A 20,025-nucleotide genomic window follows, 5' to 3' on the forward strand; every position below is an offset into this window, starting at 1 on the left:
AAACTGTGACATATCTAATCTTGATTTAAAAGTTTCAAATGTTGGAGAACCCAACAAAACTCTTGGTAAGTAGTCTGGACTGATAAATACAAATAGGGTGCAGCTTTTAATTCTGGTCTCAGTTTGTCCTGGTTTGACTTCCAGCCATTGGATCGTGTTTGAATTTTGTTTGCTAGATTGGATTTGCCTTTCTCAAATTTCTTGTCCCAGTGTAGGCAACTTTGACCAGGTTTTCTTTATTAAGGTAAACAAAGTGGGCTAGTGTTTAAAACAAACAGAATGAAGTTTTTCTTCATGCAGTGCACAGTCAACCTGTGGAACTCCTTGCCAGAGGATGTTGTGAATACCAGCATTTTAACAGGGTTGAAAAAAGGACTAGATAAATTCGTGGAGGTTAGGTCCATCAATAGCTATTAGGCAGTGTGGGTAGGAATGGTGTCCGTAGCCTCTGTTTGTCAGAGGCTGGAAATGTATGATAGGGATCACTTGAGGATTATCTGTTCTGTTCACCTCTTCTGGGGCACCTGACATTGGCCATTCTTAAGCTCTTAACCTTTCAAAAGAAAAATTAAGATTTTTTTCCAGTTGTTGTGCACAAATGCAAATAACCTTTCTTGCTCAATTAATCCTGAGTTCCTTATTGTGCACAATTTCTATTAAAAGGATCTATGGGAATTTAGGACCAGGCCCTTTGGGTTATAATTAATAATATAGTATGTCCTCAAGAATATAGTATATGTTATACTATGACCTCAGAAGTTTTCCCCACATTTTTAATTAAACTACAGAGAAATAGCATACCATAGAAACAGAATTTGAACAATTAATTCCCTCAAGATTATGCAAAGGTGCAACATCAGCTCCAGGACATCTGTTTCTTCTATAAAAAGATTTTGCTTTCTCTAAAGGGATCATTAACTGCAGTCTAAAAGGCTTACACATTGATAGTTTACTGTTCTTTCTACTCATTTTATTCTTTTGTGCACATTACCATATTACCTGGATAGAAAGGTCATCCAAATATCAAGTTAGTACAAGACATTTAGAAATCAGAGTAACTCTTAGATTCTGTTTTTGGGTCTGTCAGGTGACTCACTGTGAGACCTTATACAAACTATGTAACTTGCCCAAAGTTTTTTTTTTAATAAACTTATAAAATGAGAATATCATCTTTGCTGTCACAATGTAATTATCGCACATCTATAAGTACTTGAGATGAAAAGTGCTATGAAAAATCGAAATATTATGTATTCCCTGTAATTACACAATGAACTGTTTCAATTTGGACAACTCCATGCATTCCAAAACCACGAGTCCACTCTAAAAAGGAGGTTCACTTAAGTCATGGTATTTTTAAAAACAGTAAATTTAGGGTTGGGTGGGTTTTTTTGTTTTCCTTTTTTGACTTCTGGCTCTCGAGCCATTAGGATACACATTCAACTTTGCGCTGAAACCATCCCTGCTAAAAGTGAGGGGCTACGTCTAGACTGGCATGATTTTCCGGAAATGTTTTTAACGGAAAAGTTTTCCGTTAAAAGCATTTTCGGAAATGAGCATCTAGAAAAGCGTCCATGGCCAATCTAGACGCGCTTTTGCGCAAAAAAGCCCCGATCACCATTTTCGTGATTGGGGCTTTTTTGTGCAAAACAAATCTCAGGTGTCTACACTGGCCCTTTTGCGCAAAAGTTTTGTGCAAAAAGGACTTTTGCCCGAACGGGAGCGTCAAAGCTTTTCCGGAAAAAGCACTGATTTCAGACAGTAGAACGTCAGTGCTTTTGCGGAAATTCAAGCTTCCAGCGTAGACAGCTGGCAAGTTTTTCTGGAAAAGCGGCTGATTTTCCGGAAAAAGTGGCCAGTCTAGACACAGTGTTTTTGGGCTGAGAGTTTGCCTCACTGAGAGGAGCTGGGCTATTAAGAGAAAAATCCAAATTGTAGGTGCGTTGGCAACAAGGGATTTCCTCTCTGCTAGGAATCCCTGGAGCAGGGAAGATACTTTTAATAGGGGACCAAGTTTTGCTTTAGAATGGCCCCGCAGAAGCCCAAGGTGCAAACAAGAGTTGCCTGTTGGAGCAGGGTGCTGGAAGCGCTAGGGCAGGCAGGGTGCTCTGGGCCCTCTCCCCAGCTACCCTGCGCCACTGCCCTGGGACCTGAGGCAGCAGCTGCGCCCCACGCGTGCCTCTGTGCCATCCCTTCTGTGCCGCCAGCCTTGGGCCAGGAGGCGGGGCTTTCCCCCTCCCTTACACCGATTGGCCGAGGAGTCTCTCGGCCCCGCCCTTCTGAAGTGCCATTGGACTGTCCTCCTTCCCCCCCCCCCCGCCATCCAGCCGCGATGATTGCCATGGCGACCGGATCGCGTCCGGCTGTTCCCGCTTCTCGCCTTAACTCCTCCCTCCCTCCCCTCCTTCCCGCCGGGAAACCTGGATAGAACCAGGCGGGCTGCTTCCTGCTCCCTGCTCTCGCGAGAGGTGGGGTGGGGGAGCCTAGGAACGGCGAGAGCGGAGTGTAAACAAGCGGGCCGGAGCGGCGACATGGCGGGGGAGGCGGCGGTGGCCGGAGCTGAGGGGCCCTTCTGCCTGCAGCGTATCCTCTGGGATGGGGGGAATCTTCCGGGGGGCTTCCCACAGGGCGGGGGGAGACTGGGGGCTGCATGGGGGGGCGTCTCGCTGTGGGGCAGGCGTGGAGATGGGGGGAGTGTGACCCCCCCACCCAGGGCAAGTTGAAGCCATGGGGTGGGCTGGAGTCTCCCCATGCAATAGGGGCTTTCTCTAAATAGAAGAACTAGAGGACACCAAATGAAGTTAATGGGTAGCAGATTTAAAACTAATAAAAGAAAGTTCTTCACACAGCGAGTAGTCAGCCTGTGGAACTCCTTGCCAGAGGAGGCTGTGAAGGCTAGGACTATAACAGAGTTTAAAGAGAAGCTAGATAATTTCATGGAGGTTAGGTCCATAAAAGGCTATTAGCCAGGGGATAAAATGGTGTCCTTGGCCTCTGTTTGTCAGAGGCTGGAGAGGGATGGCAGGAGACAAATCGCTTGGTCATTGTCTTCGGTCCACCCTCTCTGGGGCACCTGGTGCTGGCCACTGTCGGCAGACAGGCTACTGGGCTAGATGGACCTTTGGTCTGACCCAGTACGGTCATTCTTATGTTCTGCGTGCCCTCCCCCCCCCCATAGAGCGTGGTGATGGGTGGGTGCTAATACAGCAGCTCAGTTGTACATGCCACGTGCAGCCCTGGAGGGGCCAGGCCAAAACCCCCAAAACCACAACTGCCTTCCCCAAGGTCACAGTGAGCTCAGTCCCCAGACTTCAGGATTAGAACAATGTTAATCGAGGCCACCATGCCATCTTCCCGCCTCCCCAGCTAAATCCACTCCTCCTCTGATATGGAAAACTGAGATGCCCCGCTTGTCGTTAGTTTCACCTAAGGGTTAGGAGTATTAACAGTGGGGTTGTCCAGAGTCTAGTTAATTTCAGTGTTGCCAGAATATACTGTTGTTTAGAATCCCTGGGGGAAACTAGAGATAACAATTTCACTTTGCTGCTGCTGCTGCTTGGGAAAGTGATGAGCAACAGCTGAAGTACGGGAGCTGTTGCCTCTTACCACTTTTCGTACTCTCTCTCTAGCAGGTGTCTTGCACATTTTTCCAAGCCGTTATCAAATAAGGCACCAAATTCACACATTTGCTCATTCTTCCACTTAGCAATATTTAACCACAGGCCTAGAGTGAAAGACTCTTAATTTCATTATCAAGTGCCTCAATTATCCAATCAGTCCCTACAAATCTATGTTTAACTCAATATTTTAGACAATATAGGAATTACTAACTTGGCTTACAGCAATTTAGAAGGTTTATTTCCAAGTTACGACATTTAGAAACACAGTTTGCTCTTTTTATAACTGAAAAAGAGTCAAAGATATGTTACTCATTTTTTGTGGTTTTTTCCAGTAGTGTATATTTAAAGGCTGGCACTCAAAAGATTTGACTTCTCTTCTCAACCGTGGTACTGACAGACTCATTGTGTCACCCTATGTAAGCCACTTTTCTACAATTCAGTTTGTTTTCTTAAAAGCAGAGAAATTCTTCAGTGTTTGGGCTGATAAAAAGCACTACATAAAACATTTAAATAAAATGGGATGTTTGCTGAAAAATATAGTGGAATGAGGAATTTTGTCAAAGATTGTGCATCTGAAATATAATTTTTGAACAATAATTTCAAGATTTTTAATATGAGGTTCTATTCTGGAAGCATGGCACCTGCAATAACACGGTAGTTTAGACCAGTGTTTCCCAATTTTATTTGGCCACGGAACCCTTTTAAACTCAAAAGAATTTTGAGGCACTCCTAATAACAGTCTTATACATGGAGCTGAAAAAGTAGACCACAAATAAGTAAGGATAATAATAAACAAATGCTAAACAAGGTAATGAGATCAACATTTAGTTTAATTGCACATATTTAAAAACAAAAATCACACTGAGAACGAGTGAGTACGGGGATTTACGGTGGTATATAACAGGCAATCGCACCATTGACTGACTGTGCGTGCAGCACAGAGTAGTGACATCATCGTCCCCACTCTCTAGCTAAGCAGGCATTACACAGGGACACTTGTCGTGGCAAACACACATGAAAATTGTTTTCAATAAAGTTTATAAATGCTTAAATATTAATTGTTATTTTTAAAAAATCGTACAAAGTTATTGTAATGGAATTTTCTCGTGGAACCCTTATTTTCACTTCGCGGAACCCTGGGGTTCCACGGAAAACCATTTGGGAAACACTGGTGTAGACCATAATGACACATAAGGACTATCAAGTCAGTAAAATACTTTTAAAAAGGCAACAGCAAACTACTCTTCTCTGAAGCTCTTAAGTCACCAAGAGCATATTGCATTAGTTTGGAATGTCTAGTAGATATGGCAGTGACATTTATATTCAGATTATAAAAGATTCTATAGCTGTAGAATAGAGAAAGGAATGGTGTTGTACCTATGTAGAACAATTGGACAAAATCTGTTTAGCTCATTATACAATTCCAATGAGATGTTTTTAGCCAAATTACTAGATGCACAGTATGCATTTAAGTTGTACCAAACAAAACATTCAAATCTCTTATTTAACACTACAACATGACAGTACCAGAAGTTCTGCTTAATTTCAATGACATTGGGCCTTTTAAAAAATATAGTAATAAAATAATACTTGGTACATTTTTCAGTTTCTGAATGCTTTGCAAACTGTGAATAAAGTACCATTCAGTTATGATGCTAATGAATTAATGGTAAATCATAATTATTAAATATATCCAGCAAAGTAGGTAACTTATCTCTATTGTACAGATATGGGACTCTAAGGCCCATACGTTTAATCTGATTTGCCACACAACAGTGTAGTAGCAGAGTAAGAATAGAACTCAGGCATTTGTGACTCTTAGTCCCAGATGACTAGATTATACCTGTGTTGAATATTACTTTTATTATACCTTTTGCTATAATTAAGGCAGTTAGTTACATTGTGATGTGTACTATAAATGTCTGTTTATGCACAAATAGCTTTCTGAAAGGTCCTTTATGGCTGAAACTTACTATTGCTAGTCTCAGCTTTTTTTTTTTTTTTTCTAAATAAAGCTGGAGCAAAATCCCTTCATGATCTTGAGTTATTGGAGAGTGAAGGAGAAAATGTTCTGAGAATATTAAGACTTTTTTGACTTATCAAAAGTTCAAAATCATTGGTGGGGCAAGCCCTCTAAGCTCAAATGCAGAATTAGTACTGACTGACTTCATCATCTGATGAAGTAGGTTTCACCTACAAAAGTTCGTGGTACTATATATATATATTTGTTAGTCTCTAAGGCTACATCTAGACAGCAGGGTCTATTTCGGGATACTGGAAATATCCCGAAATAGTAATTCTGCATCTTTAAACCCATCCTTTATTTTGAAATAAGAGGCACACTATTCTGGCATCCCTGTAACTCTTGTTTTATGAGGGTTAAGGGATTTGTTGAAATAGTGCTTTATTTTTAAATAACCTCCAAGTCAGCTATGCAATTTGCATCACACATAGCTTATTTCGAGGTGAGGGTGCTGTGTAGATGCACCCTAAGGTGCTACAGGACTACTCGTTTTTAAGTTACAGACTAACACAGCAACCCCTCTGAGATTTAATGACTGAAAAGGCATCCTTTTACTGTGTGTAAGTTAAAAATCACTACTATAAAAAAAATTAAATATCCTCTTTTTAAATGAGCATTTTAAATAAAAAGATTTTTGTAGCTTCTGCAATAACACAATTAACTTTTCCCTTTTGCTTGCCTCTCTCTCTCTCTCTCTCTTTCTCTCTCTCTCTCTAGATGCACATATGGATAAAATACAATGTAGCCAAGTACAATAAACCAGGGATATTAAGAGAAACCAGCAGATTTACACATATCCGATTCAGGAATATAATCGCAGAGCAAATACAAATACATAAGTACATGAATTAGCCCCTCCTTTATAAAAAGGGGGCCCTAGTATCCAGACTATGCAAAGACGACCTCACTTTTTAAAGTCTCATTCACAAGCTATCTGCCCCAGACATAAAGTATCATCGTGGCCATTGTATGTATAGTGAAAGGATATAGAATACATTGATCATAGGGGCATTTAGTTTTTAAGAAATGATTCTGAGGCCAGGTCTACACTGTAGGGGGGAGAGGTCGGATTAAAGTACACAACTCCAACTACATAAATAATGTATCTGGAGTCAGTGTACCATAAGATGAGCTTGGTGCCATTTTCTCAGTGGGAGATCAATGAGAGAAATGCTCCCATTGACTCTCCTTACTCCTGGTGACAGTGGCTCCCTCAGAATTCTATTAACAGGTCTTTACTAGACCTGCTAAATCAAACCCCAGACGATCAATTGATCTTCCGGTAAATAGAGACAGACTACTTACCAAACCAAATCAACCAAAACACCTAACCTCCCAAATCAATTCTTCTGACACCAGACTTCCTCTGCTTTTGGCACTCCCTATCAATCTCCAGTACAAGTTAAAAAACTCGTAGTTTCCCCAATTATTGCTTTTGCACCCTCTATCTTTTAGGAGCAATAGGTCCAAAGCAATCCTTCTCCCTCCTGCCCTGCCTTATCATATTTACATTAGAGCAGCTGCAGCCACTTAGCTCTTTCTGCCCCTCTAGCAAACTGTTAGTGGTTCCAGGATCACTTTGCTGCTTACTTTTCCTCCCCATGCAGTTAAAGGAGCAGCACGACTACTAGTTTCTTAAGAGCATGAAAGGAACAAAGATAATTGTAAGGTCCCCAGAATTTGATTGGGAGAGAGGAGTTGAGACTCAGAAATGAGACAGCTGCTAAAATCTAGGAGGGTTGGCCAAAGCTCTGGTTCTTCAGGACAGCTCTTCAAAGTCCTGTCCACAAGTGCAACTGCTCTCCGCTATGCTCTCCCTGCCCCCATGCAGCAGATGCAGGGGCTGCTGCTGAGACGCTTTGCCAGAAGGAGATTGTAAAGCATTCACGAAACACACACTCGTCAATTTTCCCATTTAAATCAGTTAATCCAATTTTTTCCTAGTGTAACTAAAGGAGATGTAGGGCTGTTATACTGACATAACAGCAGCATCAGTGCTCAGTTTACTGTTATTTCCCCCCAAAGTGTGGATCTACACAGCTGTGCATTTGTAATATCAGATCGCTAAACCTGATGAAAATGGCTAGTTTTCTAAAAGAATGAAATTCACCCAGAGGCGTAAGAACAGTGAAAGTCCCCTAGTGCAGTATAGCAACTGTGACTATGTTCCTCAGAGTAAAGTTTGGCATATGGCTTATGTTAAGCACAGCAACTGGATTCACAGATAGCAAAGCAAATAGGTGGTATTTTAATGCTTTCCCAATCCTTCAGTGAAAAGTTTGAGTGCTTATTTCTGTTCTTGAATGCAGAAACATGCCTTTCATAGGAGCTGAGTAGGGGCATCCAAGGGCTAATGTGAGCCCTAAATATATGAACATTGGCCTTACATAGATCAGGCGAGAGGCTGCTAGACACTGCTTTATGAACAACTGCTTTATTTTTAATGCTAATTTAAAAAATCATTTTAATTCTCATTGGAAAGCACCGACTACGTCAGTTGTGTTAGACTTGACAAAACATACAGAAGTTTCCATTACAGAAGATTCTGAAGATGATTATCAGTATGAAGAGGTAACTTATTTAATAATAACATTGCCAACGATAACAGTAATAGCTTTTTCTTTTAGAGAGCCTTTCATCAATAGAGCTCAAAACATAGGAGATAGTTTTAAGTGATATCTGTATTGAAGCACCCATCTCTTCTTGTATTTAAATGCACCCTGGGCTGCTGACAAGGTTGGGGGGGAAAGGCACAGCTGCCCTGGAGCCCAACAATTTAACAAGATATGCATGGTTTTAAGTATGTATTTTCATTTAATAAAGAGAGCTAGTAACATTTGATTTATTATGTCATTTTGCCATTTAAATAATTTGTAAAAGGCAGCAGTAACTCAGGTTAGCTGATTTCAGCTTAGTCATAGTGAGGAATTTGCATATTTATGTTTATATTTTATAATATAGCTTTGCTTTCTTGGATTTTGTTTTCAGTATATTAATATCCTAGTCTTTGATATAAATAAATAACATCTTCTAAAGCCTGTGCTTGATCTCTCTCTGAATAGCTGTTGTGTGAAGGAGTGTAAACCTAACAGAGAGGTGAGCAAAGTGTTAGTAAGAGTTTGGGTACATCTACACTTGCTCCCTAGTTCAAACTAGGGATGCGAATGTAGCTGACCGAAATTGCTAATGAAGCGGGGATTTAAATATCCCGTGCTTCATTAGCATACTCTCGCCCACGCGCTATTCTGCTCGCCAGCTGATTGGAACCAGGAAGTGCGCTCTGGGACACATTAGTTCGAATCAAACCCCTTGGTTCGAACTAATGTTACTCCTCATTTTTAGTGAGATTATGCTAATGAAGCGTGGGATATTTAAATCCCAGCTTCATTAGCAATTTCGGTCAGCTACATTCACATCCTTAGTTCGAACTGGGGAGCAAGTTTAGATGTACCCTTTGAGAACTCAGCCCATCTTCCTGTACCTGGAGAGTGTGTTGGCCTGGATTTGTTATCAGACCCTGCTGAGGAGGACCTGGGACTTCTCATAAAGCAGAGAAATGAAAACTACAAGATGGTGTGTTTATGTAAGAAGTAAAGTTCTTTAGCCTTGGAAAATGAATTAAAGAATTAGCTGTAGAGGAAGAATTAATATAGAATTTAACATAGGAGAGGGAAGACTTCTAGAAAGTTACTATGTGAAAGTAGGACTTCATTATATTTGGGAAGAAAGTATAATACATTAATGTGTATGGATGTGACTTCATTGATATTTGGGTTTAGGTTCCAGCAGATGATGATGTTAGTCTTCTGGAAGGTGATGAAGATCTGGAAAAGGCTTTACAGACAATACAGGAGCAGGCTGAAGATGCACAAATTATAGTAAGAATTTTCCAAATATTGTTGCTAAGAATCCCTCAGTAATAAAACTGATTTCTATTGGCTTAACGCTTACACACTGAATACTTAATTATTGAGCACAAACTATGGATAGATTCTTTTACACTACTTATGGCATAAATCTCTAGAATCATCAGCTGTGATGTCATTTTGAGAACAAAGTGTAAATACATTTTTCATCCACCCTGATAATCCTCTATTCGCTGCTTGCCTGTTTTGTTATTATATAATTCATGCATTGCTCAATATTTTAAGGGGGAAAAGTAGACTTAAGTCACAAAAATGGGTTTTTAGGATCCTTTTCTCTAAATGGAATGAGTTAAATAAAATAGGCCCTGATTCAACAAAGGCCTTTACCCATGTGTTTAAGTTCTGTTGAAGCATGTGTGTCAATCGCTATTTAACATGCCCTTAAATGCTTTGCTGAACAGGAGTAGAATTACTGAAATGCTTTAAAAAACCCCACAAGTATATATCTAGCTGCCTAGGATGAATGACAGATACAATCAGATTGATCATTTAGATAACATCTAGTATTAATTTTAGTTTCTTTTTTTACACTGTAGTTAACAAAAACCAGGAATAGAAAAGCTTCTGTGGGAAGGCTGTAACATGACACTGCTTAATTTGTCAGAATTCAGAATAACACCAAGAACCTCAAACTGGTGAGAGGAAAAGAAGGCTGCTTCCTAAAACAGAGTGGCCCTACTCATTCCTCCCTACTGTAGGTTGACTCTTAGCAAAATGTATTCTGCTGCCAGGACCACATGAAATGCTTGCCTATAGAGCCAGCCAGCCATTCCTCTGCAGGCAGGTCTAGGAAAATCCCTGAGAATTGATCACAACTTGAAAACAGCTTTCAGTATACCACAGTGAGTTCAGATGCTACTTCACTTGCAGAAAAATTACTTGGGTTGGCTTACTAGACTAACATAATAAGATATCTTTCTTTTCCCTTATACCACCATCAGTTTCTTATATTTTTTCATTTAAGCAGTGAGCGATTGTCATCTTTGTTCTGCAAAGGCAAATGAATGTAACTTTTTTTTAAATTAAAGTGATCAGTTCTCAGTGACAACTGAGGAAAGATCTATTTTGTGTGGATTAGTAAAATGATCAGTTCTGTGGTCAGTATTAAACTGAAAATATCAAACTAAGAGGCATGTTGTGTGAAAATTGGTTCAGTTTTTAAAAGAAGATTTTGAAGCATTGGAAATATTTGAAATTATTCAAAGGTCAGCTATAGTTACATCAGACTGTGCAACTTGATACTTGGGGAAAAGACTATGGAGAATATTACTAGTCTAATTTTTCAACTGTTTCAGAAGTTTCTCTTTTGAACTGTAAGACTGCTACAGAGGAACACTTGATGTATGATACGTTTGGTGTGGATGTGTTTAATATATAAAATCTTGTTTGAGTACCCAAAGCTTATTGAAGCTTTGATAGCAAAAAGCAAGCACTATGTGCATAGCTAGCCTCAAGTTCAATGTGTGTGTGTGTGTGTGTGTGTGTGTGTGTGTGTGTGTGTGTGTGTTTTAGCTAAAAGGTTTCTCTTTGCTTCTGGATTTGGTACTGAGATATCTAATTCAATTCTCATGGTTAATCATAGTATTTTAGAAACATAGTATATGTAAATCACTTTCTGCTATTAATGGTAGGGTCTGTAGTGCAAAACAAAGGTACTTGTTAATTGCCTGAATGCTTCCATAATTAAATATTTATTGCATATTTTATGAGGCGTATAAGCTAGGTTGTTTATTGCTCATTTACTAGAAAACCTAAACATTGAAACAAGAGGTTTTGGTGACTCAGCAAATAGTAATACTGTAATATCTCTGATTTTTTCCCCTATTGAACCTGAATCTCAACACTGTGCTTAGAAACACTTCTTTACGTGAGGCACAATTGAGACAATGAAAGATTGTAGCTGTGAGATTCCCTGGTACACTTGCAAGTGTCACCTGGTAGTCCCTGTGTCTGGTTTCTGTTGGGATTTAAATGTCCTGGCACACCTACCTTCCTCTATGGCTTCAGTTCAGCTTTGCACCCAATTCCATAATAAAAATGTGTCACCCCTATTTAAATGCACATGTTAAGGTAATAAAGCATTTATGCAGTGGTGGTGCATAGATCAAGTAAATGTCCAAAAGTATAGTAAGCTTACTAAGTTCCCCAAATTTAAAAATCATGGTTATTTATATCTATGTCCATGGTTTTAATTTTCTTTAAGAAGATCAAACATAGCTAGTAAAACTCAAGAAGAGAGTTTTCTGAATTCTAATGACTGGCACTTTCAGTAAACCAAGACTACTGTGCCAAACAGCTAGTATGTGTTAGCATCCATTATCTTGTGGGGAAGGAAAACACTAGTGATGTGATTAAAGGTATGCTGCTGCAAGAAATAACAGGACAAATTCTTCTTCCGAGATCTCTGGGGTCAGTTTGGCTCCTGGATCCTAACCTGCACAGGCCTAGTGAAAGCTAGAGGTGCAAGGGAGCAGCTCTAACACATTCTGTTGGTGTAAACATTCAGGACCTGTTGTCAACAGAAGATAGATCAGAGCTCACTATGCCCGATCAGGCTGCTAAACCTGTATGTGGGGATGGCATGGTGGCTTGCATGTACAGCTTCTCTGCCCAAAGCGGATTCTTTAGCTGCCACCCCTTTCAGTCTTTTGGCTACGTCTGAACTACAAAGATTTTTCAAAAGAGGATATGCAAATTCTCTGGGAATTTGCATACCTTCTTCCGATCGCATTTTCAAAAGAGGATCTTTCGAAAATGAAAGCAGTCTGGATGCGGTTTTTTTGGGAAAAATAAACCTTTTTAGAAAAAAACACTCCTCCTTTTTTTAGGAAGTTTACGTGGTTTTTCAAAAAAGATTTTTTTTTTTCTGAAAAAAAAACGCATCCAGACTACCTTCATTTTTGAAAGATCCTCTTTCAAAAATGCAACCGGAAGAAAAATTCCCTGGGAATTTGCATATCTTCTTTCGAAAAATCTTTGTAGTGTAGATGTAGCCAAGTGTCCTGATTCAGTCCTACCTCCTCACTTTTGCTGTTGCTCTTGCTTAGAACAGTATCTTGTAAGCTGGTGGCTGATCCAGGAATGTAATTCCTCTCAAAAGTACCTTGTTTTCCATGTGAAAAAATGAATCTTGAGTTCTTTATACATTTTTCCTTTATATGTCCCACCTTCTCCTCTGTTTTGATCTCTCTAAATTGTGTAGCACACAAAGTAAGTAGAATTATGATGGAGATGTTTCCTCAGGATGTATTTTTAATCTCTCTCTATGAAAATGACAGAGCCTTTTAAATGGGAACATCATCTCTTCTCTGACAATGCATAGAACTTACGAATCTAGATTTTTTTTCCATAAAAGAAAATGGATCTGTGTTACCTTAGGCTTTAGGAACACTTCATTTCTGCAGCCTTTTGTGTCACATGTGAAAAGTCAAATTCTCTTCTAAGATTAGTTTATATTCTGCCTTAATACATTTGATTTTAATTTGACCCTGCATTCCAAAATTCTGCACTTCTGTGGGTTTTTTCCCTTTCCTTCCAGCTAAGTAAATTTTGAAGGAATGTGCTGCCACCTCCCATTTTGTTTGGAGTTAATCTTTTTCGGTGTTCTTTGGACAGAAAATTCCTCTGAGTACCAGCAAATGGTGCTGTGACAGACCCAAGGTTATGAGGAAGTCCTAATGGCTTTTATTGGAAAAGTTTGATATCGCCACACTCAGCATCCTCTCCAGAATCTGCAGGTGGTTGGCTTTATTGGTTTTTTTTCAGAAAAATAAATTGGACAAAACTCTTACACTGAATAAATAAGCTGAAAACCTTGCATAGTGCTTCCGTCTTATTTCTTTTGTGGTCTGTATCTCTGCCATATGTGGGCACCTCTGTCATTAATGGGTTTTGTATGCACAACAGTCTCATGAAACAGGTGTTCTTCGCATTTTTCAGCTGAAGTGACTATCCTGGCATCACACAAGAAGGCTTTGATGGGCCATCAATATATAGCTTTCTAGCCCTGATGTAAACACCTCTGGGTGGATATCCATACTTAGGAATACAACACAGTTATTTTGTAACTTCAAATACAAAGATGATATATGGATTTATCCAGGATAATTATACTTGATTATAACATTTCTACTGATGCCTTACATGATTTATTTTATACGAGATTCATGGAAATTGTGTAACAGTGATATAAATGGTCACCTTTCTTATACACAACAACATATCATATATATAGTAGCCCAATGTCTGTGACTCTGTAACGCTGAAACACTGGCTGTTGCCTCCTGCCGGGGCTATTGCCTCTCGCCGTGGTGCTCGGCTGACTTGTGTGCTGCTCAGCCGGGCTTGCTCCCGCGCGGCGGCCTGGCTGAGTGGCGCAAAAGTAAGCCAAGAGCCATGGCGGAAGGCAAAGGGGGGGTGGGGTGCTGATGTACATGCCGAGGGGGCAGGTCCTGGAGCCTCCGTTATGTCCTTACTGTGCTGACGTCTGGTCCAACCACCCTGGTAGAGTGAGCCCAGGCTGGAGGAGCACAAGCAGCTGCATAGCCAGCTGGAGAGAAGTGGCGTTTTTAAGGGGAAAGTGCCACTTCTTTCTAGCCACCTGCTCCATGGCTGCCCCCTGCTCAGTCCTCCAGTTGGCACCTGTGAGTGGGGGCTGGGCGCTGAGCCAGGCCGGGGGGGAAAGGCGGGGGAACGAGGGGGAGGAGAAGGTGGAGGACAACTGGGAGGCTGCAGGATCAGTGCTGGGGTGAAAGGAAACGGTGCAGGCAGGCAGCTGGAGCTCATAGGCAGCCACTCAGCTGGGCTGCCACGTGGGAGCAAGCGGTGAAAACAGCCCGTTGGGCTCCGTGCTCCCCATGCAGGAGGAGGAGGAGAAGAGAAAGAGAGAGTGAGAGAGAGGCAGGAGGGGGAGGGGAAGAGAGAGTGAGAGGCAGGAGGGGGAGAAGAGAGAGATGGAGAGAGAGGCAGGAGACAGAAGAGAGCTGAGAAAGGGGGGGAGGAAGTAGGAAGAGGGGGCAGAGAGAGAGATGGAGCGAGAGACTGGAGGCTCAGGAGAGGAGACCGAGATAGAGAGGGAATAGGACGTGGAGGAGAGACCTGAAAATCCCATGTTATGATGGGCTATTGGGCTAGTTTTTATATAACATTCTTGCATTCTTTTATTCAAATGACTATTGGATGGAGAGTGGCCCTGGCCTTCAAAGTAATGGGTTCTTGTATCTTTTTTTCAGGAATTGCGCACATTTAAAATAACAATGATTAACCTTTTTAATTTCAGGCTCAGCGATCGGATCTAATATCTAAGCAGTCAGTGTCTGAAATCCCTGAAGTTGTGGATGACTTTCTTTGCAATTTCCTGGTCAGAATGAGGATGACCAGAACCCTTGACTGCTTCCAAACCGAATGGTAAAACTTGTAAACTGTCTCTCTAACTGTGGGGACTTTGGAATAAATGTAGAAAATCCAGCCTCTTTTTGTGTTCGAAAAAAAAAGCATATTTTCTTGATGAGGAGGTTTCTGAAAGTAAATTTGTGCTTATGTGAATAATGGAAACAGTCATTTTAGGATTTTTCAAAATCTCCCACTTATATGCCTAAACGAAATGACTGGAAGCTCTCAGAATCCACAGTTTTCCATTGTTCTCCCTTTTCAAAATCTGGGCACTTTTATTGAGGTGCTGGGAACTTTTGAAAGCCTGGCACATAGCAGTTTTCTTGTCCCTGGGTAGGTCTATACTGCGTGGCTAATTCGGGATATTTGGAGTTATCCTGAAATAGCTACCCTGCATCTTAACAAGCCACCTGTTATTTTGAAATTTTTCAAAATAACGGGTGCGCTATTTCGGCATCCCTGCAACCCTCGTTCCGCAAGGGTTATGGAATGTCTCAAAATAGCACATTATTTCTAAATTTGGGGCTCTGTAGATGCGCCAAATTTTGAAATAACATATTTTGAAATAGAATCGAAATAAGATGCACAATTTGCATAGAGAAAATTGCGTATCTTATTTCTAGTTTAGGGTGATGTGTAGATGCTCCCCTAGTGTTTTGAAGCATGTTCTATTGGATAGTTACTTCATATCTTTAGGGAGAATGATCAAAATTTTTGTCATTTACATTGGTTAGAAAATTGTGATGGCTACAGTTGTATCTTTTGTCTTTTTTAATTTAAGTACAATAACGCTCAGAAGAGTGTTCTTGTGACTACCTAACACCAGGTCTCTTCTCTGTATTTTTAAGTGGCTCATAGAGATTTTTTGACCCACAGGAAAGTTATATAGGAGTTCCCTGAATTGCTCTGAAAATATAATTTCCAAGTCAGGTACTTCGTTCACTGACTAACTGTCAGAATGACAAAGCTCCTGGGGGAGAGAGAGCTATATTATGGATCTGTAAGAGTGGCTCTGGTAGCAAGATTCTAATGATACAGCTTCTGTTAGCCTGTTTCAAACCCGCCAAATAATTGTTGGTGGGAGAGACATTGTATTACCCTGAAATGCCTTAGGGTGAGTCTACACTGAAGGGCTTGACTCGAAATAAGTTATGCAAATGGAGCTATGTCAATTGCGTAGCTTATTTCGAAATAGGGAGTGTCTACACCGCACTTATTTCGAAATAGAGCACTCTTCCTCCGACTTCCCTTACTCCTCATACAATGAGGGTTATAGGAGTCGGAGTAAGAAGTCTTCCAGCTTGACAGTATTTTGACACCATTTCGAAATAACTGCCTGCTGTGTAGATACGGACTAAGTTATTTCGGAATAGCGCGAGTTATTTCAAAATAGGGTTGCAGTGTAGCTGTACCCTTAGTCTTGCTTTTAAAGCTGTTGAGAACTGTTTGGTGTTTTTTAGACTGTTTTACAAGCTATCTTCGAATAATGCAATAGGAAAAAAATGTATTTTTACCTAATGAAAAATGTAACATTTTACAGACATATGTTTTAGGGTTAAAACATCTTTCTTGTTTACTGCTCACTAAGGCTGTGTCTAGACTACATGCCTCTGTCGGCAGAGGCATGTAGATTAGACAGATCAGCAAAGGCAAATGAAGCCGCGATTTAAATGATCGCGGCTTCATTTACATTTACATGGCTGCCGCGCTGAGCCGACAAACAGCTGGTCAGCTGTTTGTCGGCTCGCGCGCTAGTCTGGACGTTCCCCCTGTTGACATCAAAACCCTTTGTCGGCAGCCCCATTATTCCTCATGGAATGAGGTTTACCGGGGCTGCCGACGAAGGGCTTTGATGTCGACAGGGGGAACGTCCAGACTAGCGCGCGAGCCGACAAACAGCTGATCAGCTGTTTGTCGGCTCAGCGCGGCAGCCATGTAAATGTAAATGAAGCTGCCGTCATTTAAATCGCGGCTTCATTTGCCTTTGCTGAACAAACAAATCTACATGCCTCTGCCGACAGAGGCATGCAGTTTAGACGTACCCTCTGTTACTGTGTCTCGTTCATTGGACCAATTCCCGGCCACTTGTAAGACACTGGTGTTACTGATGCAGAGTTTCCAAAGGCAGGCATTGCCTATGTAACTTATATTGCATTTTTTTTATACAGTGACATTATTTTAAATTCAGTACATTCATGCATAAAGAGCACCATTCAGGAACTTCTGTAACTCTTAGCTTGTAAGCAGCTGATGGATATCAGATATGTAACTCTGATGGCAACAGACAGCTATGACTACACAGATATAAATGACAGATTTTGTATGGAAATGAAACTTTGTAAGGGTAATATCTTGCTTGGATTCAAGTCTTTTGGCAAAACAGACTCTAAATAAAAGTGGTTCAAATCCTAATTTATGGGCTTCATCTTTCGAACATTTACTCACATGAATATTTCTTCCTTGCATGGGCAATCCCTTTAACTTCAGAGATACTACTTGTATAGATAAGGATTTTCAGAATTGAATTGTATGGTATTAAGCCACTTCCTTTGAAATACATTTGTATGATATTAGCAAGTGGTATCAAAACTGGTTTTAAATTGCTGATTTACACTGTTTAATGAAGTGAGCACAGATTAGTGCTATCAAGTTCTTCTTTGAACTGATATCTTCCTCTTCCTCCTGTACAGCCGATCCAAGCTGTGATCAAGTCCTAATGGGAATTAAAATGAGAAAATAATTAGTTAAGAATCTTTTTCATTTACATAAAAAAAGCTTGACTAATTTGTCAAATGATCCACTTAAATATAATAGTCTGCCTAAGATCTAATGCTGTATTAAATTGGACAAAATTATTAGTGTCTATAGAGAAAATAGAGTACTTTTAACTATCTTTGGATATATCACATGTTTCCTATTCATATTGATGTCTTATCTTAAATGATAATAAGTACGTATTTTCTTTATTGTAATGAATGGTGCTGTATCGTATTTTATTTGTGCAAATCTCATGCACGTCGTAGCGTGTCTAACGATGCTCCTGGGAATTTAAAACCTTGTTTGCAAATGCTTATGGAATATTGTAAAGTGTTGTACGCTTCTTGTATGTTCTGTATTCTTCTGACTCCCCAGTCTTTTTGTAATGCCTTTTTTGCTTGCTGATGGTATTGGATTGACAGCTCTGGAAAATGAAACATAAAGAGAGATTCACTGCAGACCTTTGCATCAATTGGTATAGTTCCAAAGTGCTCATTGCCAGCTGCTGATCAGTTCTCCTCCAACTTTGGCTACCTTTGGTCAGAAAACTCTTAACTGGCAATCGCTTTTTTTAAACATTCCTCGATCTACAAAGAGCTGCTTGTCTTTCAGGCTTTGGGTGAAAGGTGAGCTGTCTCCTAGCACTTTGGGGGATGGATACATAATTTGCTAATCTATCTTCACTAAGTAGGGACAAATTCATAGACTGTCTTGAGTGGCCATGCCAGGCTGTCAGGGAGTGCAGAGCATACCTTCTCTCTTGTACAGGTTACATGGATTATGGTATAGCAGTGGGAGTGGAAAGCAGGCTCTGCAGAGCTGCAGCGTCCTGTCTTGTGCAGTTGAACCAGCAGTCTGAGGAAAGATTGCAGCACTGAGCATAGATCCAGCACAGCATAATTCCTTCCTGGAGGAGCAGAGAAATCTGGAGACAGACTATGATTGAGTCACAATCCACCCCCGCTCCCACATACACACAAAGGCTATTCAAGGGGCAGTGCACCAATGTGTTACCCTTTGTGCTGGCCAGACTATACAGTGAAAATCTACCCCCATTGAAGGAAAATAAAGGACATAAAATTGCTGCTTCACTTGCAACCATTTAGAGGCACCCATTCTGCTCTTTAAAGCCATATATTTTATCTAGATAGCTGTGTATTTGTAGCCCTGTGCATTTACAGATCACCTATAACTTTAATGTCAGAGTGCACTTTACATAATTTATATAATGAGTAAACAAAATATTTCCTAATAGTGAGTACATACTAGACACTACGTGTTATGTTTTCACTAAATTGTAAATATAATATCATGCCGTTGAGCGTATAATGGGAAATATGTCAGGCTTCTAAAGTACACTGCAGTTAATGGATATCTAAGTCTTATCCATTTGTCCTGAACCTGTTCATAAGAGAGAGGTACAGACAGCATGATACTGCAAGTCCCCACTAATCTGCCTCAGTGGTAGGTTGAAGTGTCTATTTTAAGAGTAAAAAGGTAGTTGAACTTCTATGCTCTTTTCTTTCTTGGCCTTGCTGCAGAAATTTCCAATAAGAACTGGAGTGTGACAGCGTGTCATCTTAAATATTAAAAATGCAGAGCATTTTATCTGATATCCAAAGATGAACTGTCATGCTAATCAGTCAAGTACCCATTCATTAGCTAACAACTGCAGGATCATCACACCACCCAGTTCCTTCAGAACATTTCTGGAGACATGAATTTATTTATAGCTTGTATTGAATGTCAGAATTTTAGGTTAGATCCAAATGTGCTTTAAGTCATAACCTCTCAAATGATGGTCTCTCTTCTTGAGAATCTCATGTAGTAGGTACTTGGGTTATTTCAAGTTAAGCTGCGGTAAAGAGCTTGAAGAATGCCCATCTGTACTATGTATGCCTGGCTATAATCACACTTCAATCTGCTTCACAGTTCCTTTCCAAATTTTGAGAGAGAGAGAGAAATAAAATTATCTAAGCATAAGTCTCAGAAGGGTATTCACATTAGTCTGTATCTGCAAAAACAAGAGGTCCTGTGGCGCCTTAGAGACTAACAGATTTATTAGGGCATAAACTTTTTGGGGTAAAACCCACTTCATCAGATGAATTGGAATGGGAATGATAGATGAATTGGAATGGGAACGATAGAGACAGGGATGGATGTATATATAAAATATAACAGTATGTGTGGGTATAACAAAAGTATAACAAAAGAGGGAAGTTACTTACCAAGTGTAGAACCGGTATTAATGAGGCCAATTAAGTCAGGGAGGATGCGGCTCCCTCACAGCAGTTGATGAGTTGTCTATACC

General features: G+C 40.3%; 1 protein-coding gene across 4 annotated transcripts in view; it reads left to right on the top strand.

The window, feature by feature from the left end:
* The first annotated feature begins 2,479 nt into the window (after window positions 1-2,479).
* SPAG16 (sperm associated antigen 16) overlaps window positions 2,480-20,025 on the top strand; it is a 667,853-nt gene continuing 650,307 nt past the window's right edge. For 2 of the 4 annotated variants that reach the window (XM_014575658.4, XM_025186825.3), the window contains exons 1-4: window positions 2,480-2,580; window positions 8,165-8,211; window positions 9,420-9,518; window positions 14,845-14,972. In XM_014575658.4, coding sequence (XP_014431144.2) covers window positions 2,529-2,580; window positions 8,165-8,211; window positions 9,420-9,518; window positions 14,845-14,972 — 326 coding nt within the window. In that variant the 5' untranslated portion in view covers window positions 2,480-2,528. Of the gene's footprint in view, window positions 2,581-8,046; window positions 8,212-9,419; window positions 9,519-14,844; window positions 14,973-20,025 lie in introns of those variants that run through there. The other 2 variants (XM_089779827.1, XM_089779828.1) reach the window with 1 other exon arrangement.

This window comes from Pelodiscus sinensis, chromosome 7, assembly GCF_052426305.1.
Source record: "Pelodiscus sinensis isolate ZL-2025 chromosome 7, ASM5242630v1, whole genome shotgun sequence".
Taxonomy (NCBI): Eukaryota; Metazoa; Chordata; order Testudines; family Trionychidae; genus Pelodiscus; species Pelodiscus sinensis.